Source organism: Myodes glareolus, chromosome 14 (genome assembly GCF_982192425.1).
Source record: "Myodes glareolus chromosome 14, mMyoGla1.1, whole genome shotgun sequence".
NCBI classification, from domain to species: domain Eukaryota; kingdom Metazoa; phylum Chordata; class Mammalia; order Rodentia; family Cricetidae; genus Myodes; species Myodes glareolus.
In genome coordinates, this window is record NC_142039.1 from 70,949,505 (window position 1) to 70,966,448 (window position 16,944).

General features: G+C 56.2%; 2 protein-coding genes across 3 annotated transcripts; one reads left to right on the plus strand and one right to left on the minus strand.

The window, feature by feature from the left end:
- Prr7 (proline rich 7, synaptic) lies at positions 1–1,109 on the plus strand. The gene is made up of 2 exons (XM_048447771.3): positions 1–418; positions 546–1,109. Exons 1-2 carry the CDS (start codon positions 7–9, stop codon positions 941–943), a joined length of 810 nt encoding a protein of 269 aa, XP_048303728.3. The 5' UTR covers positions 1–6; the 3' UTR covers positions 944–1,109.
- Positions 1,110–1,395: 286 nt separating this feature from the next.
- Positions 1,396–15,787, minus strand: Dbn1 (drebrin 1). Of its 2 annotated transcripts, XM_087896617.1 has the most exons (15): positions 15,584–15,787; positions 11,179–11,234; positions 10,487–10,599; positions 10,235–10,309; positions 9,993–10,139; positions 9,750–9,827; positions 9,371–9,522; positions 9,229–9,292; positions 5,521–5,580; positions 5,306–5,429; positions 4,413–4,550; positions 3,925–4,095; positions 2,794–3,509; positions 2,413–2,515; positions 1,396–2,261 (listed from the first exon to the last, which is right to left on the minus strand). In XM_087896617.1, exons 1-15 carry the CDS (start codon positions 15,667–15,669, stop codon positions 2,191–2,193), a joined length of 2,154 nt encoding a protein of 717 aa, XP_087752743.1. In that variant the 5' UTR covers positions 15,670–15,787; the 3' UTR covers positions 1,396–2,190. The 2 variants fall into 2 exon arrangements, with proteins under 2 accessions (XP_087752743.1, XP_087752744.1); XM_087896618.1 differs by lacking the exon at positions 4,413–4,550.
- Positions 15,788–16,944: the final 1,157 nt, after the last annotated feature.

Genomic DNA, 16,944 nt, shown 5'->3' on the forward strand with positions numbered 1-16,944 from the left:
GCAGCCATGGTGATGTCCCAGGGCACCTACACGTTCCTCACGTGCTTCGCCGGCTTCTGGCTCATCTGGGGTCTCATCGTCCTGCTCTGCTGCTTCTGCAGCTTCCTGCGCCGCCGCCTCAAACGGCGCCAGGAGGAGCGACTGAGGGAGCAGAACCTGCGTGCTCTGGAGCTGGAGCCCCTCGAGCTTGAGGGCAGCCTGGCTGGAAGTCCTCCCGGCCTGGCGCCGCCGCCACCACCGCACCGCAGCCGTCTGGAGGCGCCTGTGCACGCGCACTCGCACGTGCACGTGCACCCGCTGCTGCACCACGGGCCCGCGCAGCCGCACGCGCACCCGCACCCACACCATCACGCACTGCCGCACCCACCGCCACCGCACCTCTCCGTGCCGCCTCGGCCCTGGAGCTACCCGCGCCAAGGTAAGGCTGCGCTTCAGCAGGCGAGCGCTCCCTGCCGATGCACCGGGAGAAGCGGGCTAGGGTGGTGGTGCCTGCGGGAGGCTGGGGCCGGCGGCTTCATCCTCACAGCCCGCTTCCCGTCCCGCAGCGGAATCGGACATGTCTAAGCCGCCGTGCTACGAGGAGGCGGTGCTGATGGCCGAGCCGCCGCCGCCCTACAGCGAGGTGCTCACGGACACTCGCGGGCTCTACCGCAAGATCGTCACGCCCTTTCTGAGCCGCCGCGACAGCGCGGAGAAGCAGGAGCAGCCGCCTCCGAGTTACAAGCCTCTCTTCCTGGACCGGGGCTATACTTCGGCGCTGCATCTTCCCAGTGCCCCGCGACCCGCCGCCCCCTGCCCTGCCCTCTGTCTGCAGTCTGACCGCAGCCGCCGGGTCTTCCCCAGCTGGACCGACTCAGAGCTCAGCAGCCGCGAGCCCCTGGAGCACGGAGCTTGGCGTCTGCCCGTCTCCATCCCCTTGTTCGGGAGGACTACAGCCGTATAGAGGGGCGCCCGGCGTCCCGAGCCCCACAGGCGAACTCCTAGCCTGACTGCGAGGCTTTTTAAATGCTTCCCTTGGACTGCAGGGAGGGGTGGGGGGAGGGTGGGATTTCTTACCCTGTTTGTTACATTTTGAGGATAATAAAGGTGTGTGATCTGCTTTGGTACAAGCGGAGGGGAATGCCAGCTGCTTTACGCCCAAGGTGCTATAGTGCCCAAGCATGTTGGACCTGGTGTGTGTGGGGAGGTGTGTACAGAAATGTGCAGGCCTTTGGAAACCGAAGGTTACTTTTCAGGGGCAGGATGTTCTTTCTCCATTTAGCCTGCTTTTGATACCACAGGGTAACAGAGGTGCGCCCCCTGTAGCCTCGGAGGTGACAGCAGTTGGGAAGCGGGTCTTGAGAGCCGGCGCCCACGCCAGATCAACCCCTGGAGGCCCAGAGCAGCAGGCCCAAAGGGATCTGGATTTCTTTATTATCAGACATGAGCACGACTCATTACATAAGTTTGTGCTTTAAAAAGAAAAAAGAAAAAAGAGAAGGGGCGGGGGAGTTAATGTGAAAAAGAACCCAAGCAGAGAGGAAGGAATCGGAGAGGGGCCACCCAAACCCCTGGGTCCCATCTATAAGCCCTGACTTGAGTCACGCCTAGGACCTCCAGCCTGGGACCTGCCCGGCAGGAGAGGGCGGGAAGCCAAGGAGCCCCAGGTGGGCCTGATAATTCCTTTGACCAAGCAGCGAGGGTGAAGAGAAGGGGAGGGGTCCCAGGGAGCCAGAGCCCACGAGCCATTTATTGCCATGTGTTAAAATTCGTGCAAAATATCTGAAACCCTGGATAGAGAATACAAAGTGATATTTTTCCAAGAAACATAAAACTAGGAAAAGTGATGGGGGGAACATTTTCCCACCAAAACCCCCAACCCCCACCAGGTCCCACCCTGGTTGGCCGAGCAGAGCCTAAGCTACAATCTGGTCTGGGCAGGAAGGGGGTGGAAAATCTGTAACATCATCTCAACTACCAACGGGAGGGAAACCAGTCAACTGTACAAGTCTATCAACTTTAAAAAAAAAAAAAAAAAAGCTGTAAAGTCAGGCCCTGTGGGTAGGGAAGCGGACAGATCCCGGCCAGCGCCGGAGTCCAGAGTGGGTGCCAGGCGGGGCCGCTGCTAATGCAGGCGCTGCAAGCCGTCTGGCCAGAGGCTACCGCAGGTGGGCAGCCTTAGCGAAGGCAGCCGGGGAACAGTTGCCACGACTAATCACCACCCTCGAAGCCCTCTTCCTCTTCAGGTACGGGGTCTGCATCCCAGCAGGTGATGTCGATTTCTAGGATATATTGGGAGAGGAGAGGACAGGGCTGGGTAGTGTGTCCCCACCCTCACTCCCAAGAGCGGTGCCAACTGTGTTTAGTGACACTGCTAGCCCTCCAATCCCAGTCTGTCACCAGAATTCCACCATTCATCCAGGGAAGAACTACCTGGAGGTTTGTTGTAGAATACCGGAGGCGGAGCCTTTGCACACAGCTCTTCTGATTGGGCGAACTCTTCCTCCTGTGATTGACTGAAGTATCCTTCACTGGCCTGTTGGGTTTTAGGAAAGAAAAAAAAAAAAGCATAGGCCACTAGGCCCCACCTGCCAGGACTACAGCTGATCTATCAGGCCTGAGCCTGTTTCTCTGGCAACCAAGGATTCCAAAAGTGGTTGCTGGGGAAACACAGTTGACTGCCAGGGAACAAATGCAGAGATGGAAAGGGGAGTCAGAGTCAGAATAGAGCTGCTTCTCAGTATGGATCTACAAGCCATCAGTCCAGGCCCTCAGCCCTCGCTACTGTTCCTCCCGCCAGGCTCCCCGTCCCACCTGAGTCCCCTCCTTTTGAGTGGTCTCTCCATTGGTCAGAAGGTGAGGTTCTGGCTCCAGCTCCTGCTCCAGGACCTGGTCTACCTCCTCTAGAGCTGAGGGCATATTTAGGTCCTGGGTGGCAGCCAGCGGCTCCCCTTCTACTTCCTCCTCTGGGTCACAGAATGTGGCTGGAGGTTCTGGCAGCTCGTCAAAATTAAGAAGGTTGGCAGAGCCTTCACCAGCTGGCGGCAGCGGGTCCGGGGCTGCCTCATCCAGCAGAGGTACCTCTGCCAGGGAGGCCTCAGCACCTGAGGGTGGTGTAGGCACCCTGGGCTCAGCCTGAGGTGCTGAGGCCTCTTCCCCATTGCCAGGCCATAGATCAATGAGGCTGGCAGTGCCAGGGGTGACATCATTGGCAATAGTGGTGTCAGTAGTGGCAGTGGTGGTCTCAATGGTGTCAGCTGCATGGGCATCACCTACTGAGGTGACAGAGGCAGCAGGCTCTGCGGGGGCAGCCAGGACAGCCTGCTCTGGGGATTCTGTGCACATCAAGTCCTCCATGGGGCTACTTTGCACCGGAGGAGGTTCCTGTGCCCGAGGGGACTCCTCTGTAGAGCCAGCCCAGGCCTGAGGGTGCTCCTCTGTAGAGTCAGCCCAGGTCCGAGGGGTTGCTGCGGCTTCGGCCCCCTTGCTGGTCTCTTCACCATCCAGTCTCGGGGCAGACTCCTGGGCCTCTGTCATAGTACACATTAAGGACACAATGTAGTCAACCCCCTTGGGCAAGGATAGATGCCCTGACCCAATCTACAGTGTCCTGCCCAGCTACTGAAGAGTAGGGAGTTAGGGACTTATGATGAAGAACTACCAGAGGCATCTTCTGGCACCATCAGCTCTAACTCATTACCCTTTCACCAGTTGTTTTTAAACCACTGGGGAGCCCATGGAGGAAGGCCACATGATCACTTCAGTGATGAGCCAGTGAGGTTAGGAGAAGGCAGGTCTGATAGCAACACCAGAGCTCTTCTCAGCTACAGTCACTTCCTTAGCAATGCAGTGCTGGTGATGAGTGGTCCAGGTCTCTTTGAACTATGTTACTATGGCAACCAGAGGCTGCTGGAAGGATGGATACAGGTGGAATCCTTCTCTCACCTTGAGCTGGTGGGGGTGGTGGAGGTGGGGGTGGAGGCTGTGAGGATGTAACCTCATCCAGGGCCCTCTCAATCTGCTCGGTGACAGGGGTGGAGGCTGTGCTGGAATCAGATGGGCTCCGGGTGGGAATGGGAGTAGGTGCCATTCTCCTGTGGCTGTCCAGGTGGCTGCCTGTGGAACAAATGCCCAGGCTAGTCAGTGAAGGTTGGGGAGCCAAGTGGAATCAGGACTATCTACCTTGTCTTGATTATGGGTGGGGGCTGTGAGCTCCCCAGGCCCCCCAGGGGCCAGATTACTGCTCCAGACCCTGTAAACCAGGCCCCTCGGGGCCAGTGCCCTGCAGGGCCAGGGACAAGTGGCAGGTAGTACCTGCTTTGGGGATAAACACCAGCAGTCAGCAGTCAGGCTGGGGGAGAAAGGGCGAGGGGGCTGCTGGGAAGCGGGGCCCTCCTTACCCCACCCTGCCGAGGCCTGGGGCTGCTACCTACATGGGAGGGAGGAAGAGAGGTTTGGGGTGCGGTGGCAGGTGATATAGGGAAAGGGAGTCCGTGGAGGGGAAGAGGAGGAAGAGGAGGAGGAGGAAGGCCCACTGTCCGATGCCTTTATGAAAGGGCAGTACGGACGACCTGCCAAGAGAGACAGACAGAGAAAGAGACAGAGGACAAGAGAGGGTCAGTCTCCCCCACCCCTGCCCCAAGGCCTCACCCACCCCCAGGGCCAGCCCTGAATGTCCAAGCCACCTTCAGCCAGGGTCTACATTCAGCCAAGCTAGGCCAACAGCCTCAAGCCACCTGATGCCTCCCACCAGCCAGCACCAGATAACACACATGGGCACACGCAGCAGCACAAATGAGTCTAGTCCGTCATGCTCCTGGGATCCCAGCACATGACCAAGCACACAGCGGATGCAAACACTCAGACCAGCAGACAAGAAACAGAAGGGCACTTCAAGGGGAGGCAGAAGCTACACAAGGAGAAGCCAAACAGGGAACCCCAGAGGACAACTGCTCCAGGATGCTCAAACAAAAGGCCAGAGCAAGACCCCACCCTACATGCATCCACAGCCTTCAGGCCAGACCTAGTCCAGCCCTGCACGGAAGCTCCCAACGCCAGCAGCGTGCCTGCATCTGCACCAAAGCTGCCTAGCAGGCCTTGAGGATTATCCATCACTCAACCAATGCCCAGCACTGACATTGCCCCTCAACCCAGCCCCTTTGTGGGTGCTACCACCTGGAAAGCTGTGGGTGGAAGCACACTGAAGGGGTCTTGCCTTCTCCAAGGAGTCCTTGGGCAAGGCTTGTTTTCCAAGAAGTCGTCCCAAAGGGATTTAGGGCCTCAGTCTGAGGAGCATGGATCGGGCAAGGATAGGACCAAGGACTACCTGGTCGGTGGTTGAAGGGTGAGGGCGCGTCACAGCTGCCAGCAGAGGCCGACGCAACTCGTTCCTGCTGTCTGAAGAACTCCCGTGGGTTATCAGGCCGCTGGGCAATAATGGCAGCCGCCTCCTGAGGGCACAAGGAAAGCGTCAGAGAACTGGCCAGGGCTAGCAGCTGAGCCAGCCTTTGCCCTTCTCACTTGCTATTTCCCAGCTCTCACCTCCACCTCTGATTCTGACTTCTTCATCTGGGACTCTTCTTCTTCATCTCGCTGGTCACCCTGGAAACCAAACAGACAGGGTTCTGAGCATCTCTTCTACAGCCCAGCAGGATCTCGAAGGTGGCACTTTGCTCTGCATCTTCAGTGTCTCCAGCCACCCTATCACAGACTGGCCAGGCTTTGGGAACCTCCTTCACTCCTACATCTAACCAGGCACCCAGGGCCATTGGAGTATCCCTTGTCTTCTAGCTAACTTAAGCTACAGCAAGCACTGGCTGAATGTGGCCTGTGGACGGGATATTGTTTTGAGGCCATATTTTAAAGCCACTTTTAATTTTTTTTTTTCCTGTGTGTCAGTGTTTTGCCCATATGTCTGTCCATTCACCATGTTCATGCAGTGTCCTCAGAGTCCAGAAGAGGGTGTCAGATCCCTAGAACTGGAGCCACAGGTGGCTCCCAAAATGTGGGTACTGGGAATTGAACCCAGGTCCTACAGAAGAGAAGCAGGTGTTCTTCACTGCTGAGCCATATCATAAGCCCTATGGCAAGTTTTTAAACCCACATAAATTAAGCTGCTGCCACTCCAAAGTTCAGTTCTGAACCGGGTGTGGTAGCACATGACTTTAATCCTAGTACTCTGGACACAAAGGTAGGCAGATCTCTGTGAGTTCAAGGCCAACCTAGTCTACAGATCGAGTTCCAGGACAGCCAGGGCTACACCGAGAAACCCTGTCTCAAAAAAAGCCAAAAATAAAAAAAATTTTAAAAAAAAAAGTGTTTCATATTGACTGAAAGTAGAATCTGGTTTCTTATTTTGTCACACTAGGGATTGTACCCAGGTCCTCACAGTAGGCAAGCCAGGGCTTTACCAGTGACTACACCCACAGTCCTTTATGTTTTTATTTTGAAACAAAATCTCATTAAACTGTTAGGCTGACCTTGAACTTACGATTCTCCTGCATCACCTGGCTTTTGGGTTTTTTTTTTTTCTTTTTTTGAGATGAGGTCTCTCACAGGCCCCTGAGTATCTAGTTTGTATTTTCTTTGTCTCAGTGTGTCCCCCTCCCCCAATGACCCCCCAAATCGGGGGCCTTGTAAATGCTGGACCACTGCTGTATTACTGAGTGCGTACTCAGGCCCCTAGATTATCAACACCATGGCAGCCAGTGACACAGAAGCTGCCGTACCCTGGAAGTGTGCTACTCCGTACACTGTAGCCCCCCTAGTCCCCATTCCCATTTTCACAACTTAAGTTTCAAGACTGGACCCGAAGACCATAGGTGGGCAGGCCCCTTGCTTGGCTACATTCTTCTCCCCCGTCTTATCTAGTCTTCACCATGCCTCCAGCCCCACCATCTAGGCCAGCTCCAACTCGCCCACATACTCTGCTAGATGTGGACATAATGTCCTCTGCATGCTACAGTCACAGTGCCTAGAATAGTCAGCCCGTTTCCCAAGTTCATGCTCTGCAATGGAGATCAGTCCACCCCTCCCAAATGCCCACCTATCATCACCCCTATAGTTCAGCCCCTCCAGTTTAAGACCTCGACTTGGGCACAACCTCCAGAGCAAAAAGTCTCTGGCTCACTCAGGTCATTTCCTTCTCTGGGTCCCCACAGGGAGTTCCCGGCAGATCCTGCCGATGGCACTACATTGTGGTTCCTGTTTCTGGGATCACTTCCCTCATCCTCTGTGAGCAGCACAGGATTAAGACCCAAGTCTGTGTGAGTGGCCAGCAAAAGGTCAGTATGTGTTTGTTCAGTGGGACGCTCACTACACCAAAGCTCTTACTTCACATCTCCTGCCGTTCATGGGGCAAACCGGGCAGAAGCGGCTGCTGGGCAAGGGAAAAAAGCTAGGTCAAGAACTGAACCTTTTTCTTATGTTTTGAAAAAGGGTTTTACTTTGTAGCGCTGGCTGGCCTTGAACTCATCATGTAGACCAGTCAGAGTCCCAGCGATACGTCTGCCTCTGCTTTCCTAGTGTTGGGATTATAGGCACGAGCCGCACGCCTGGCTCAAACCTTCTTTGCTTTTGAGCACATAACCTAGAACTTAAAACTTGCTTAGCGTAGTTTCACCAGGTTCCTTTACTTTGTTTCAATCAAAGCTAGGAATAGAGGCAGGCTAGAGAGATGGCTCCGTGGATAAAGCATGAGGATCTAAGTGTGGATTCTCAGCAGACACATACTAAGCCCAGTAGGGCAGCACACATCTGTAACAGCACTGGAGGTGCAGAGGAAGACCTCTGGGGCTCGCTGGCCAGACAGTCTAGGCAGCACAGTAAGCACCAGGTTCAGAGAGAGAGCCTGTCTCAAATAACAAGGTGGGTAGCGATGAGGAAGACACCAGAGGTTAACTTCTGGCCGCTATAGGTGCATGCATGGGTGAATGCACTGTTCATACCACAGATACGCACGTATGCACACATGCATGCACATGCACACATATACACGCACACAAACACACACATGTGCACTAAATAAGTAAATAATAAAGGAACAGAGCAGCTTATCACAGAGGCTTTCACTGTGAACAATGTGAACACCAGGGAAAGTGAGGAAGACTCTAGCAATATGGGTAGGAGCACTGATGGCTGTACCTAAGCATTTTGATACATGAGAATGCCCTAGAACCCAAAACAAAAAGGGAACCATGGGGCTGGAGAAGTGGCTCAGTGCTGAAGAGTACTTGCTGCTCTTGTAGAGGACCCAGGTTTGGTTCCCAGCTCCCATATGGTGGCTCACAACCACCTGCAACTCTAGTTCCAGAAGATCCATCTTCGGAATGCTGCAGGCACATGGTACACAGGCATACATGCAGGCAAAACACTCATACACAGTGAGTAAAGTAAGTAAATCTAAGTAGATAAACTCTTATTATCAGGACACAAGGAAGCACAGCTCCCCAGAATACCTAAGCTAAAAAGAAAACGCTACCTGGTGATAAATTCCAGTGTCACATGGGACCTTCCTTAAAGGACCTGAAATCAAAAGGCCGCCCTAACAGCTGGTTACAGTGTTGCTACGTAGTTATTTTCCCATGAGGTAACTTGAAGCAGTGGACGGACTGTAAGATAACAGCAAGAACCCTGCAACCAACGTTGGTGACTGGCAAGAACAAAAGTCACTACAGTCCTCACTTTTGTGTGCATGCACACCTTTGAAATCTCAATGAAACTAAGCCACTCTCAAAAGACCTTGCTATGACTGGGCAAACACAACATAGATTAGGACAGCAGCAGTAAAAGAAGGGGATGCTAGAGATCCTGCATATGGAAAAGCACCAGTCTATACACATTCAGGACACCTGAGTCACTTTCGTTACACAGCCTAATTCTCAAGCCGCCCCCCACCCCCCAGCAAGTGCAGAGCCCATGACTAATATACCCCAAGTCCCCAGACCCCAAGCGGGAAGGGATGGAGGAGCCAGGTCAGTGAGGGGATGGGTCAACGTGGATTTTCTCTTCCAACTTGGAGATAAGCATCTAAAAGAAGTCTGTCCGCCATCTTCCCCCTCAAACACCAGCCCACACCCCCATAACAGGTGCTGGGCTTAACACACTCATGACATCGATGTCCATGTACATTCCCAGAATATCCAGTATTGGCACTGTTGGAGGGTTACTGATGTCCCCAGAGGACCCCAGAACACATGGACCCCCCCTCACTTTCCTGGCCAGGCAGGAGAGCCCCGGAAAATGACTTACAAAGATAGACTGTTCCTTTAACCTCCTCTTGGCCTCTTCAGCTTCTAGAGTCTGCTGTTTCCTCCTGGAATGAGAAGCGCAAGCACACCCTTCAGGGTGGGCTGGGGGGGGGGGCGGCCCTCTGCCTCGGGCCAGGCCTCACCTGTGCTCCTCGATCTGCTGCTCCCGCTCTCGGTAGCGTCGTTCCCGCTCCTCCTGCTCCTGCCGCTCCTGCTCCATTCGTTCCTGTTCAAACCTGAGCCTGGCGTCCAAGGCCTTCTTCCGCTCCTCCTCCTTCCTCAGCTCTTCCTCCTTCTGCACCCCACACCCAGGAAGTACAAGCCCTGAGCCCAGGCCAGCCTTGGCCCCTCCATTCTACTCCCACCCAGGCTAGGGAGGTGACCTTCTAGGAATTAGGGGTAATGAGTCCCATGTGCGGAGACCGAGAAGGGATTGCTCGTTCAGCTGGGAGAGGTCAGAGCTACCCTGAAGGCTCAAGCAGGGACACCTGGGCCTGAAGGCTTAGGGTCAGCATTGCACACCTTGGCCTGCTCCCAAAACTGCTCCCGGTTAATCCGCTTCATTTCCACGGCTGCATCTGTCTTCTGGTAGGTAGTGCCCTGCAAAGTCAAGAGCCTTGACAATGAGCACCAGGAGGGGACTCAATGGTCTAGTACTCACACATGCAGAGTGAGGGCTACAAGGAGCTGGGGAGGCCCAACTCAGGGACTATGTCACACAGGTGATGTCTGGGAAAGACCAGCCTGTCCCAGGAATGCACTGACCACCGGCTCGGCATTCTCATCCTCTCGAAGCCGCAGTCGATGCAATACTGGGCTGGAGAGTCGTGCCAGTCCGTTGGAGAGCCGCTGCCCGATGGCACCAGCATCAATGTCTTCCACGCTGCTGGCATTCACAATTACGTCAACACCCTTCCATAAAAAAGCAGCGTTTAGGTGGCATCCAAACTCCCAACACCACCTCCAGCATACAAACCCGGCCCCCTCTGGACCCAGTCCCCACATACCTGGAAGAATTCAGCCACCTTAGCCACATGGCTGGCGCAAGCACACTTTCGGGCATCAGGAACATCTTCACCAACCTACAACGTACCCGGTGAAAAGGTGCTCAGGATAGGGCAAGAGGAAGGCAACAGCTTGCAGGCCCAGGCTATGTTCCTAAGAACGAGTGTGGGGTTTTCCCTAGCAGCGGCTACGGGTGGAATGTGACCGACCACTCTGGGGCCTTCAGCTCCCAGCCCCATCCCACAGCTGCATACCCAGTTGATGAGCACATATTTTGGCAGGGCCGCCTGGGAGTCCTTGACGCTGCAGAAGCCGTACATCACTTTCTGGTTCTCGAAGTGGCCCGAGAGCTCCTGCAAACCCCCTTCTAGGGGAACCAGGAAGGTGTCAGGGCTCGCCAAGCTCCTACACCCTTGACCCTACAAAGGGCCTAAAACGCCCAGGGGATTTCTGGTCCGCGAGCTAGAGGCCCAGATCTCTGTGTAATGAGGTGAAGGGGTAGACAGGATTCTAGCTTTGCTTCTGAACCCTCCTGGGCCTGATTTGAGATGGAACTGAAGAGTTGTCTGTTCACACGTCTTCATCTCTCGGTGATCACACCTCGCAGTCTTACCGGGTGCTAGTGCCCAGCGAGGTAAACGAAGCTTTAAGGAAGTCTTCCAGCGCTTAAGAAAGTCGTGCTGAGCCTGGCCACCCTCCTAGGCCCCTTCCCTAGCTGTGTGATGTCAGGCAAGTTCCTTTTCCTCACTGTGCTTTCCCGGAAACCAAACGGGAAACAAAGCTCCCTCCCTCTACACCCTGAAGAATGCAGGGAGAACAAGAGGAAGGACACCATCCGACAAGTGGGTCTGCGGGACGGAGGCAGGAAAGTGAGCTGTAGCCAGGGAGGGCAACAAAACAGCCAGAGTAGGTGGTGGGAAGGAAGAGGAATGGCTGGAATTCTTACCTCCTGATGCTGCAAGCTTGAGGTCATCTGAGCCATCCTCATATGTGTACAGAGCCCTGGGGAGAGGGAGGGGTGGCTCATAGAACTGTCAGGTCCTAGGCAGCCAAGTTTGGGTGGAGAAGGCATGAGGGAAGAGGAGTGATGGGGGGGGAGGGCAGGGCAGAGAACAGGACAAGGAGGGGGAAAGCTTTGGTTGTTGGTTGGTTGTGATAACAAGGCCAGGCATCATTTCCGCTGAGCCGGAGACTTGGGTCAGAAGGCAATCAGGGAATGGTGGGGGAGAAATCTCTGCCTAGTCAGCTCAACGTCCGGCCCTAGCCCTGGCAGCCCACAACCCAGTGGAGCGGGTATGCGATGGAGATTCCAAGGCAACGGTTCCTTGGTTACTGTTCCCTGGCGACCACGATTCTCATCCCTCATTGGCCAGAGCCAGGAATCTACCTGGTGCGTGCCTTGGTACCCGCTGCCCCTCCCCCTACTGGGAGGGAGGAGGAGAAGAATCTGGTGCTCAATGCTGGGCATCCCCTGGTAACCATGGTAACCCAGCAATTGGCACAGAAACCAGCCCACCAGAGCTGTATTCTCCTCGAACACAAAGGACCCCGGGGACATCCTCAGACTCAATCTCTCCCTCTCTGAGATGGGGATGAGGTCACTGTGGTCACTCCCAGACTCGAACACTAAGATCTTCCGGTCTTCTAACCCCTAGGCTGCCTCTGTCCTAGCTGAAGTCTCCTAGGACTGCCGTGTAGACCAGGGCTGGCCAGAAGGCTAAACTAACGGCTTCCTTCCCTCCCAGCCCTTTCTGTTCTGTATTGATTCTGGGCAGGCATACCACAGCATCCATTTCGTGGAAGGTAACCTCAAGATTCTCCCCCTACAACCCATCCTGGCACAGGCACAGGCTGGAGATACATGGAGAGAGAAGTGTGGTCCCTGAGACTGTGACGGGCTCAGACCCTTTCTCAATTCCCATTTCCCATCTGCTAAGTCAGGAGGCTGGGGTGCGTGAGAAACGGGGAAAAAAGGGGGAGACGGAGGAAAGGGAGGAACAGAGAGGAGGAGGAAGAGGACAGACAAGAGAAAGGAGGAAAGTAGAGAAACATGAGAATGAAAAATGGAGAAAGAGGACGGCGGAGAGAAGGAAGAGAAGAGGGAAGAAAGGAGCAAAAAGAGGGAGGGTCTCACCCCCTCCCCCAGAGGCTGTTAGCCCTAGTTGCTAGGAGGGCCAAGTGGGCCCTGCAGCCCCTCCCTTTCATGGACCCCTCCCTGCTTTTCTCCACAAAGAGACACAGGTGGGCTGTAGGTCTTGGAGCCCTTGGGCAACTGCAGCCCCAGCCGCTGCCCTGACAGCTGCTTCCAGCACAGCTGTCCCACCACCTGTCAGGCTGCCCTAACCCACGGCCAGGAACAAAGAGCCCTCAAAGAAATAGGGTGTAGCCCTCTCCACTCGCAGCTGAAACACGGAGAAAACACCAGGAATCCTGGCTGCTTTCAAGACACGGCTCTGGGCATCACAACTCCCTGGGAGGGGCTGCCCGTCTCAGCCTCAAGACTCTGAGGCCCCTTCCATCCTGCCCACCCACCTCCAAACGGCCTTTCCTCCCTGCGAGGGCCACAACCCTTCCTTCTTCGCTCAGCCCCAGCCCTTCCGTCTCTCAGCTCTGCTCAGCCCACCTTTCCAAACGACCATTGTGTTCATTGCCACACCACACTTGGGCCACACTGGCTCCCACGTTCAGTTCTGGAGAACATTTTCTGCCCAGAGCTGCACTGTGCTGCTCTCTACATAAAGACCACTCAGGACCTCAGGACGCCACTGCCAGCTCCACGGGCAGCCTCAGCCTGAGCTTCACGCCCCAGACCCTGCCAGATAATGTTTCTCTAACACAGCACAAGCACCCAGTGGCTGGCTGGTGGGAGCTGGGAAGCAAGCAGGGAAAAGTAGATGGGGACAAGGGGACTGTGGGTGGACTCGCTCAGTAGCATCAAACCCTGGGGACAGTGACCACCACAGGCTGTCAGATTTCTGACAGCAGGAACTCTGACTCCCCTAACACACACTGTTCTCAGTCCTGGGCCCAGCACGAAGTAGCACCGGAGGGATTTGTAATGTTGACACAAAGTCTTATCAAGCATCTAAGCCACCGAGACGAGACTAGGGCAAGGTGAGAGCGTGACTTCAGCAGCTCCAGGCCTGCTGGGAGGGGAAGGTAAGGCTGAGGACCAGCATCCTCACAGGGAGCCAGAACTGGAAAGGCCCTGAAAACCCTGCAGGGACTGTGCCCAGCCTCCTCTTTTCTCAGAATACTCAAGAGGAGCAGGAACTTTTCGCACAATGAATCATAGCACAACCAGGGTGCTGCTGGCCTTTCCAATCTGGACTTCCCCAGTGTTCCACTTCCAGCACAAGAGCAGTGGCCCATGTCAGAGACCCTGCCACCTAGGGGGCAGTCACCCCGAGCTCCACCACACCCACATTCAAAGTCAAGGCAGAGGGGGAAGACACCAAATACTCATGGCCCAACATCTAAACCCAGAACATTCCCCCTCCCTCTGAACTAGTAAATGCAGGGTCTGCACTGAACCTAGAGATCTCATCCAGCTCCCGGCTGTGTGAAAAGAGTAAGATGTGATCCTCACGTCCTTCTGACAACATGCTGTTTAGGCTTAGGCCCTCGGGAGTAAACAAACATGCATGCATGCGAGGGTGCATATGTGCATCTGTGTGTGTCCCACACACTACCCAGATGGGGCTGACGCATGCCAGGGATGCATAACTAACTCCCTTTGGCCACATGGATGCTGCTGGTGGTGAAAGCCCAGGCCTCTGCTGAGCAGGATGTGGGGCGGCAGTGACTGGGTAGCCCCAGCATTGGACCGCCGGTATCTGAGGGGTTAAGAGATGTGAGGTGTTGTCTACACCCCCTAGACTAGAGAAGAAGGCAGGGTTCTCCTCAGTCAGGGCCATACCCCCAAACCGGCTCTTCCACCAGGCCAAGCAGGCCACTTGCCCAGATTGCCTCCCATGATCTCAGCGCCCCCAGAGACAGGGCTGGGACAACAATGTGGGAATTGCTTGCTTGGCCTGTGCAGCTTTTCCTATAAGTGACCTGCAAGACACAAGAACTTGTCTCCCGAGTCCATCCCTCTGGGCCTGGCTGCCCGCCAGTGCTGCAGTACCATGGCTGGAGGCTTGGCTATTTTGTGCCTTCCTCCAGCCCCCCTACCTGGCTGCCCTCCCAGGGTGAGAGTGAGGCCAGCCCAACTGGGGTCCCTCAGACAAGCCCCAACTCTGCCTCAGTTTTCTCAAGAGGCTGCTACTTCCTGCCTGAGGAGGTGAAAAGAGACCTAAATACAAAATGGGGATTTGCCCCGAGAAGAAAGAACATTTGGGAGCTGTGTTCAGAATGGGGGCATCGAACCCCTTGGTTTGCCCTGACACCCTGGGGCTTCAGCCCAGAGCAGGTGGTTCACAGCCTCCTCCACCTCAGGGAAGGTAACAGCTGGGGAGGGGGAGAGAATCAAGTCCACACTACCCTCCTAAGAGTCTGACAGCCCCGTGCTGGGGAGTGACAAGGCTAGGGTCCCAGATATCATTCTGGTATCCCTCAGTGGGGGCTCCCACCATGCTTCCTCCTAGCTGACCATTTAGACAAGCTGCCTGGGTCCATCTCCTGGGTCTCTTCCTGCCTAGCTGCCTAGTCCTGGCGATCTCCTTCTTCAGAAGGGGAGAGAAGGGCTCAACCCTACCGCTCTTCCTTTGCGATTCGTGAGGGATAAAGAAGTCACTTCGTGGTTACCATGTGGCAGTGAACCCTCCTTCTATTACACCCCAACCCAGATGTGGGGGTATACAACCCTGAGAAGCCCCCGGTGGGCGGGGCACGCTGGCCCCCCGGCTCTCAGCGCTCCTCCCCCGCCCTAGCTTTCCTTTGTGCTGTGGCCGGGCAGGCTGCTCTAGCTCCGCTAGCTCGGTCCCCGCCCCGTCCCCACCCGGTCCTCGTCCGCTCGAAGGTGGCGAAGGTGCCCTTGGCTGGCCCGTGCACACCTGTCCCCCGGGCCCGTGGAGGGAGGCTGGGGGGGAAGGGGGATGGGCTCCGGCAGGGCCGTAGCACCCCGGTCTCCACGTCTGAGCTCCACGTCCGCGTGGCTGGCATCCGGCTCCCGCGCCCCCAGTGCGCCTAGGGCGGCCTCAGGGCTCCCCGGCTTGCGCGCCCCGCCTGGCCCGACCGGCCCCTCCCCCGGCTCGCACAAAGGCAGCCCCTCCCCGGCTCTCCCGGGCCGCTGCACCATTTCGGGGTATCCCCCTCCCTACCCGGTGGCAGAGCCTCCGAGAAACAAAGGCGCGGTAGCGGCCTGGGGACAAAGGGGCCGGGGGCGGGGGCGGGGGCGGGGGGCTCACCAGTCGGCCGCGCTTTCTTCCCGGATCACCTCCTCGTACGCCGCCAGCAGCTCCAGGCGGTGGCCGCTGAAGCTGACGCCGGCCATGCTGCGGGCCGGACCGAGGCCGAACGGACGGACGCACGCACGGACTGACCGACCGACACCGGAGGGAGGGGATGAGGGAGTCGCCGCCGCCGCCTCAGAGCCTCTGCAGCGCTGAGAGCGAGCGAGCCAGCGGCCGGGGGAGGGGAGCCGGCCGGCGGGGGGCGGGGGGCGCTGGCTCCGCCCGGCTCACTCCCTCGGCTCGCTCGGTCCTAGCGCCGCCCCGGCCGGGCCCAGGGGGAGGTCCGCCCCCCCTTACCAGCTTGCCCCGGGGCGCCCCCATGCCCCTCTCCCTGCTAACCTGCACCGGGACTCTAAGCTTCCACTCTGCTCCCAGAGCCAGTCTCATGCACCTGTCTTGTCCTGGTCCTCAACCTAGTAGCACACCCCCTTCCTCAGCCTAAACCCACCAAGATTCCAGACCCTACCAAAGCCCAGGTTCATCCTTCTCTGCCTTCCCAAAATAATTGTTCCATTGAACCCCTTGATTCATTTAACTCCCGCTCAGCCTCACCCCATTCCCAGGTCCATCCCACCCTACATTAAATCCATTTTGGTCCTTACCCTGTCCCTGCCCCAATTCAGTTCCCCACCAAGCCAGGCCTGGGTTGTCAATAGCCCACTTCCTCTCTAAGGACCCCTCCTGGTCTACCACCATCACTTCCAGAGCCAGCTAAAGGCCCATGCTTAGCACGGCACACCTCCACCTATTCACCACATCCTCTAGCCATGCCGACCTGTCTGAACCCCACTCTTCCTAAACCTAGCCCTTCCTTCCATCCCTGCCAGTGACCTTGTCTCAGCTAGTCCCACCCAACCCTACCAGCCAATCATTTTCTTCCTCCTGGATGGGGTATCCAGGAAATCACATCTTCTTTTCCAAACTCCTTACCTCCGAAGGTACCCCAAGTATGGTCTCCAAGGCAGGCACCTCCGAAGCCACTCCAGAGTGAAATTTCTGGCACCTCTTATTTCCCAAAACTCTGAGCACAGAAAGGCCTGAGCCTCAGAGAAGTTCCTATGGGGAAGTGGAGGCACAGAGATGGTGGTAGTTTTCTGTGGGTCTCCCGGTTCTGATGGAATTAATCATCTATGCCCAGAAGCCAGAATGTACATTCACTACAATGTTTGGAATTGGACAGAGGTGAGGGGAGGCTTTAAAACCTCTGTGTTTCGCCAGACAGTGATGGCGCACACCTTTAACCCCATTACTTGGGAAGCAGAGGCAGGCAGATCTGTGAGTTCGAAGCCAGCCTGGTCTACCAAGCAAGTTCCAGG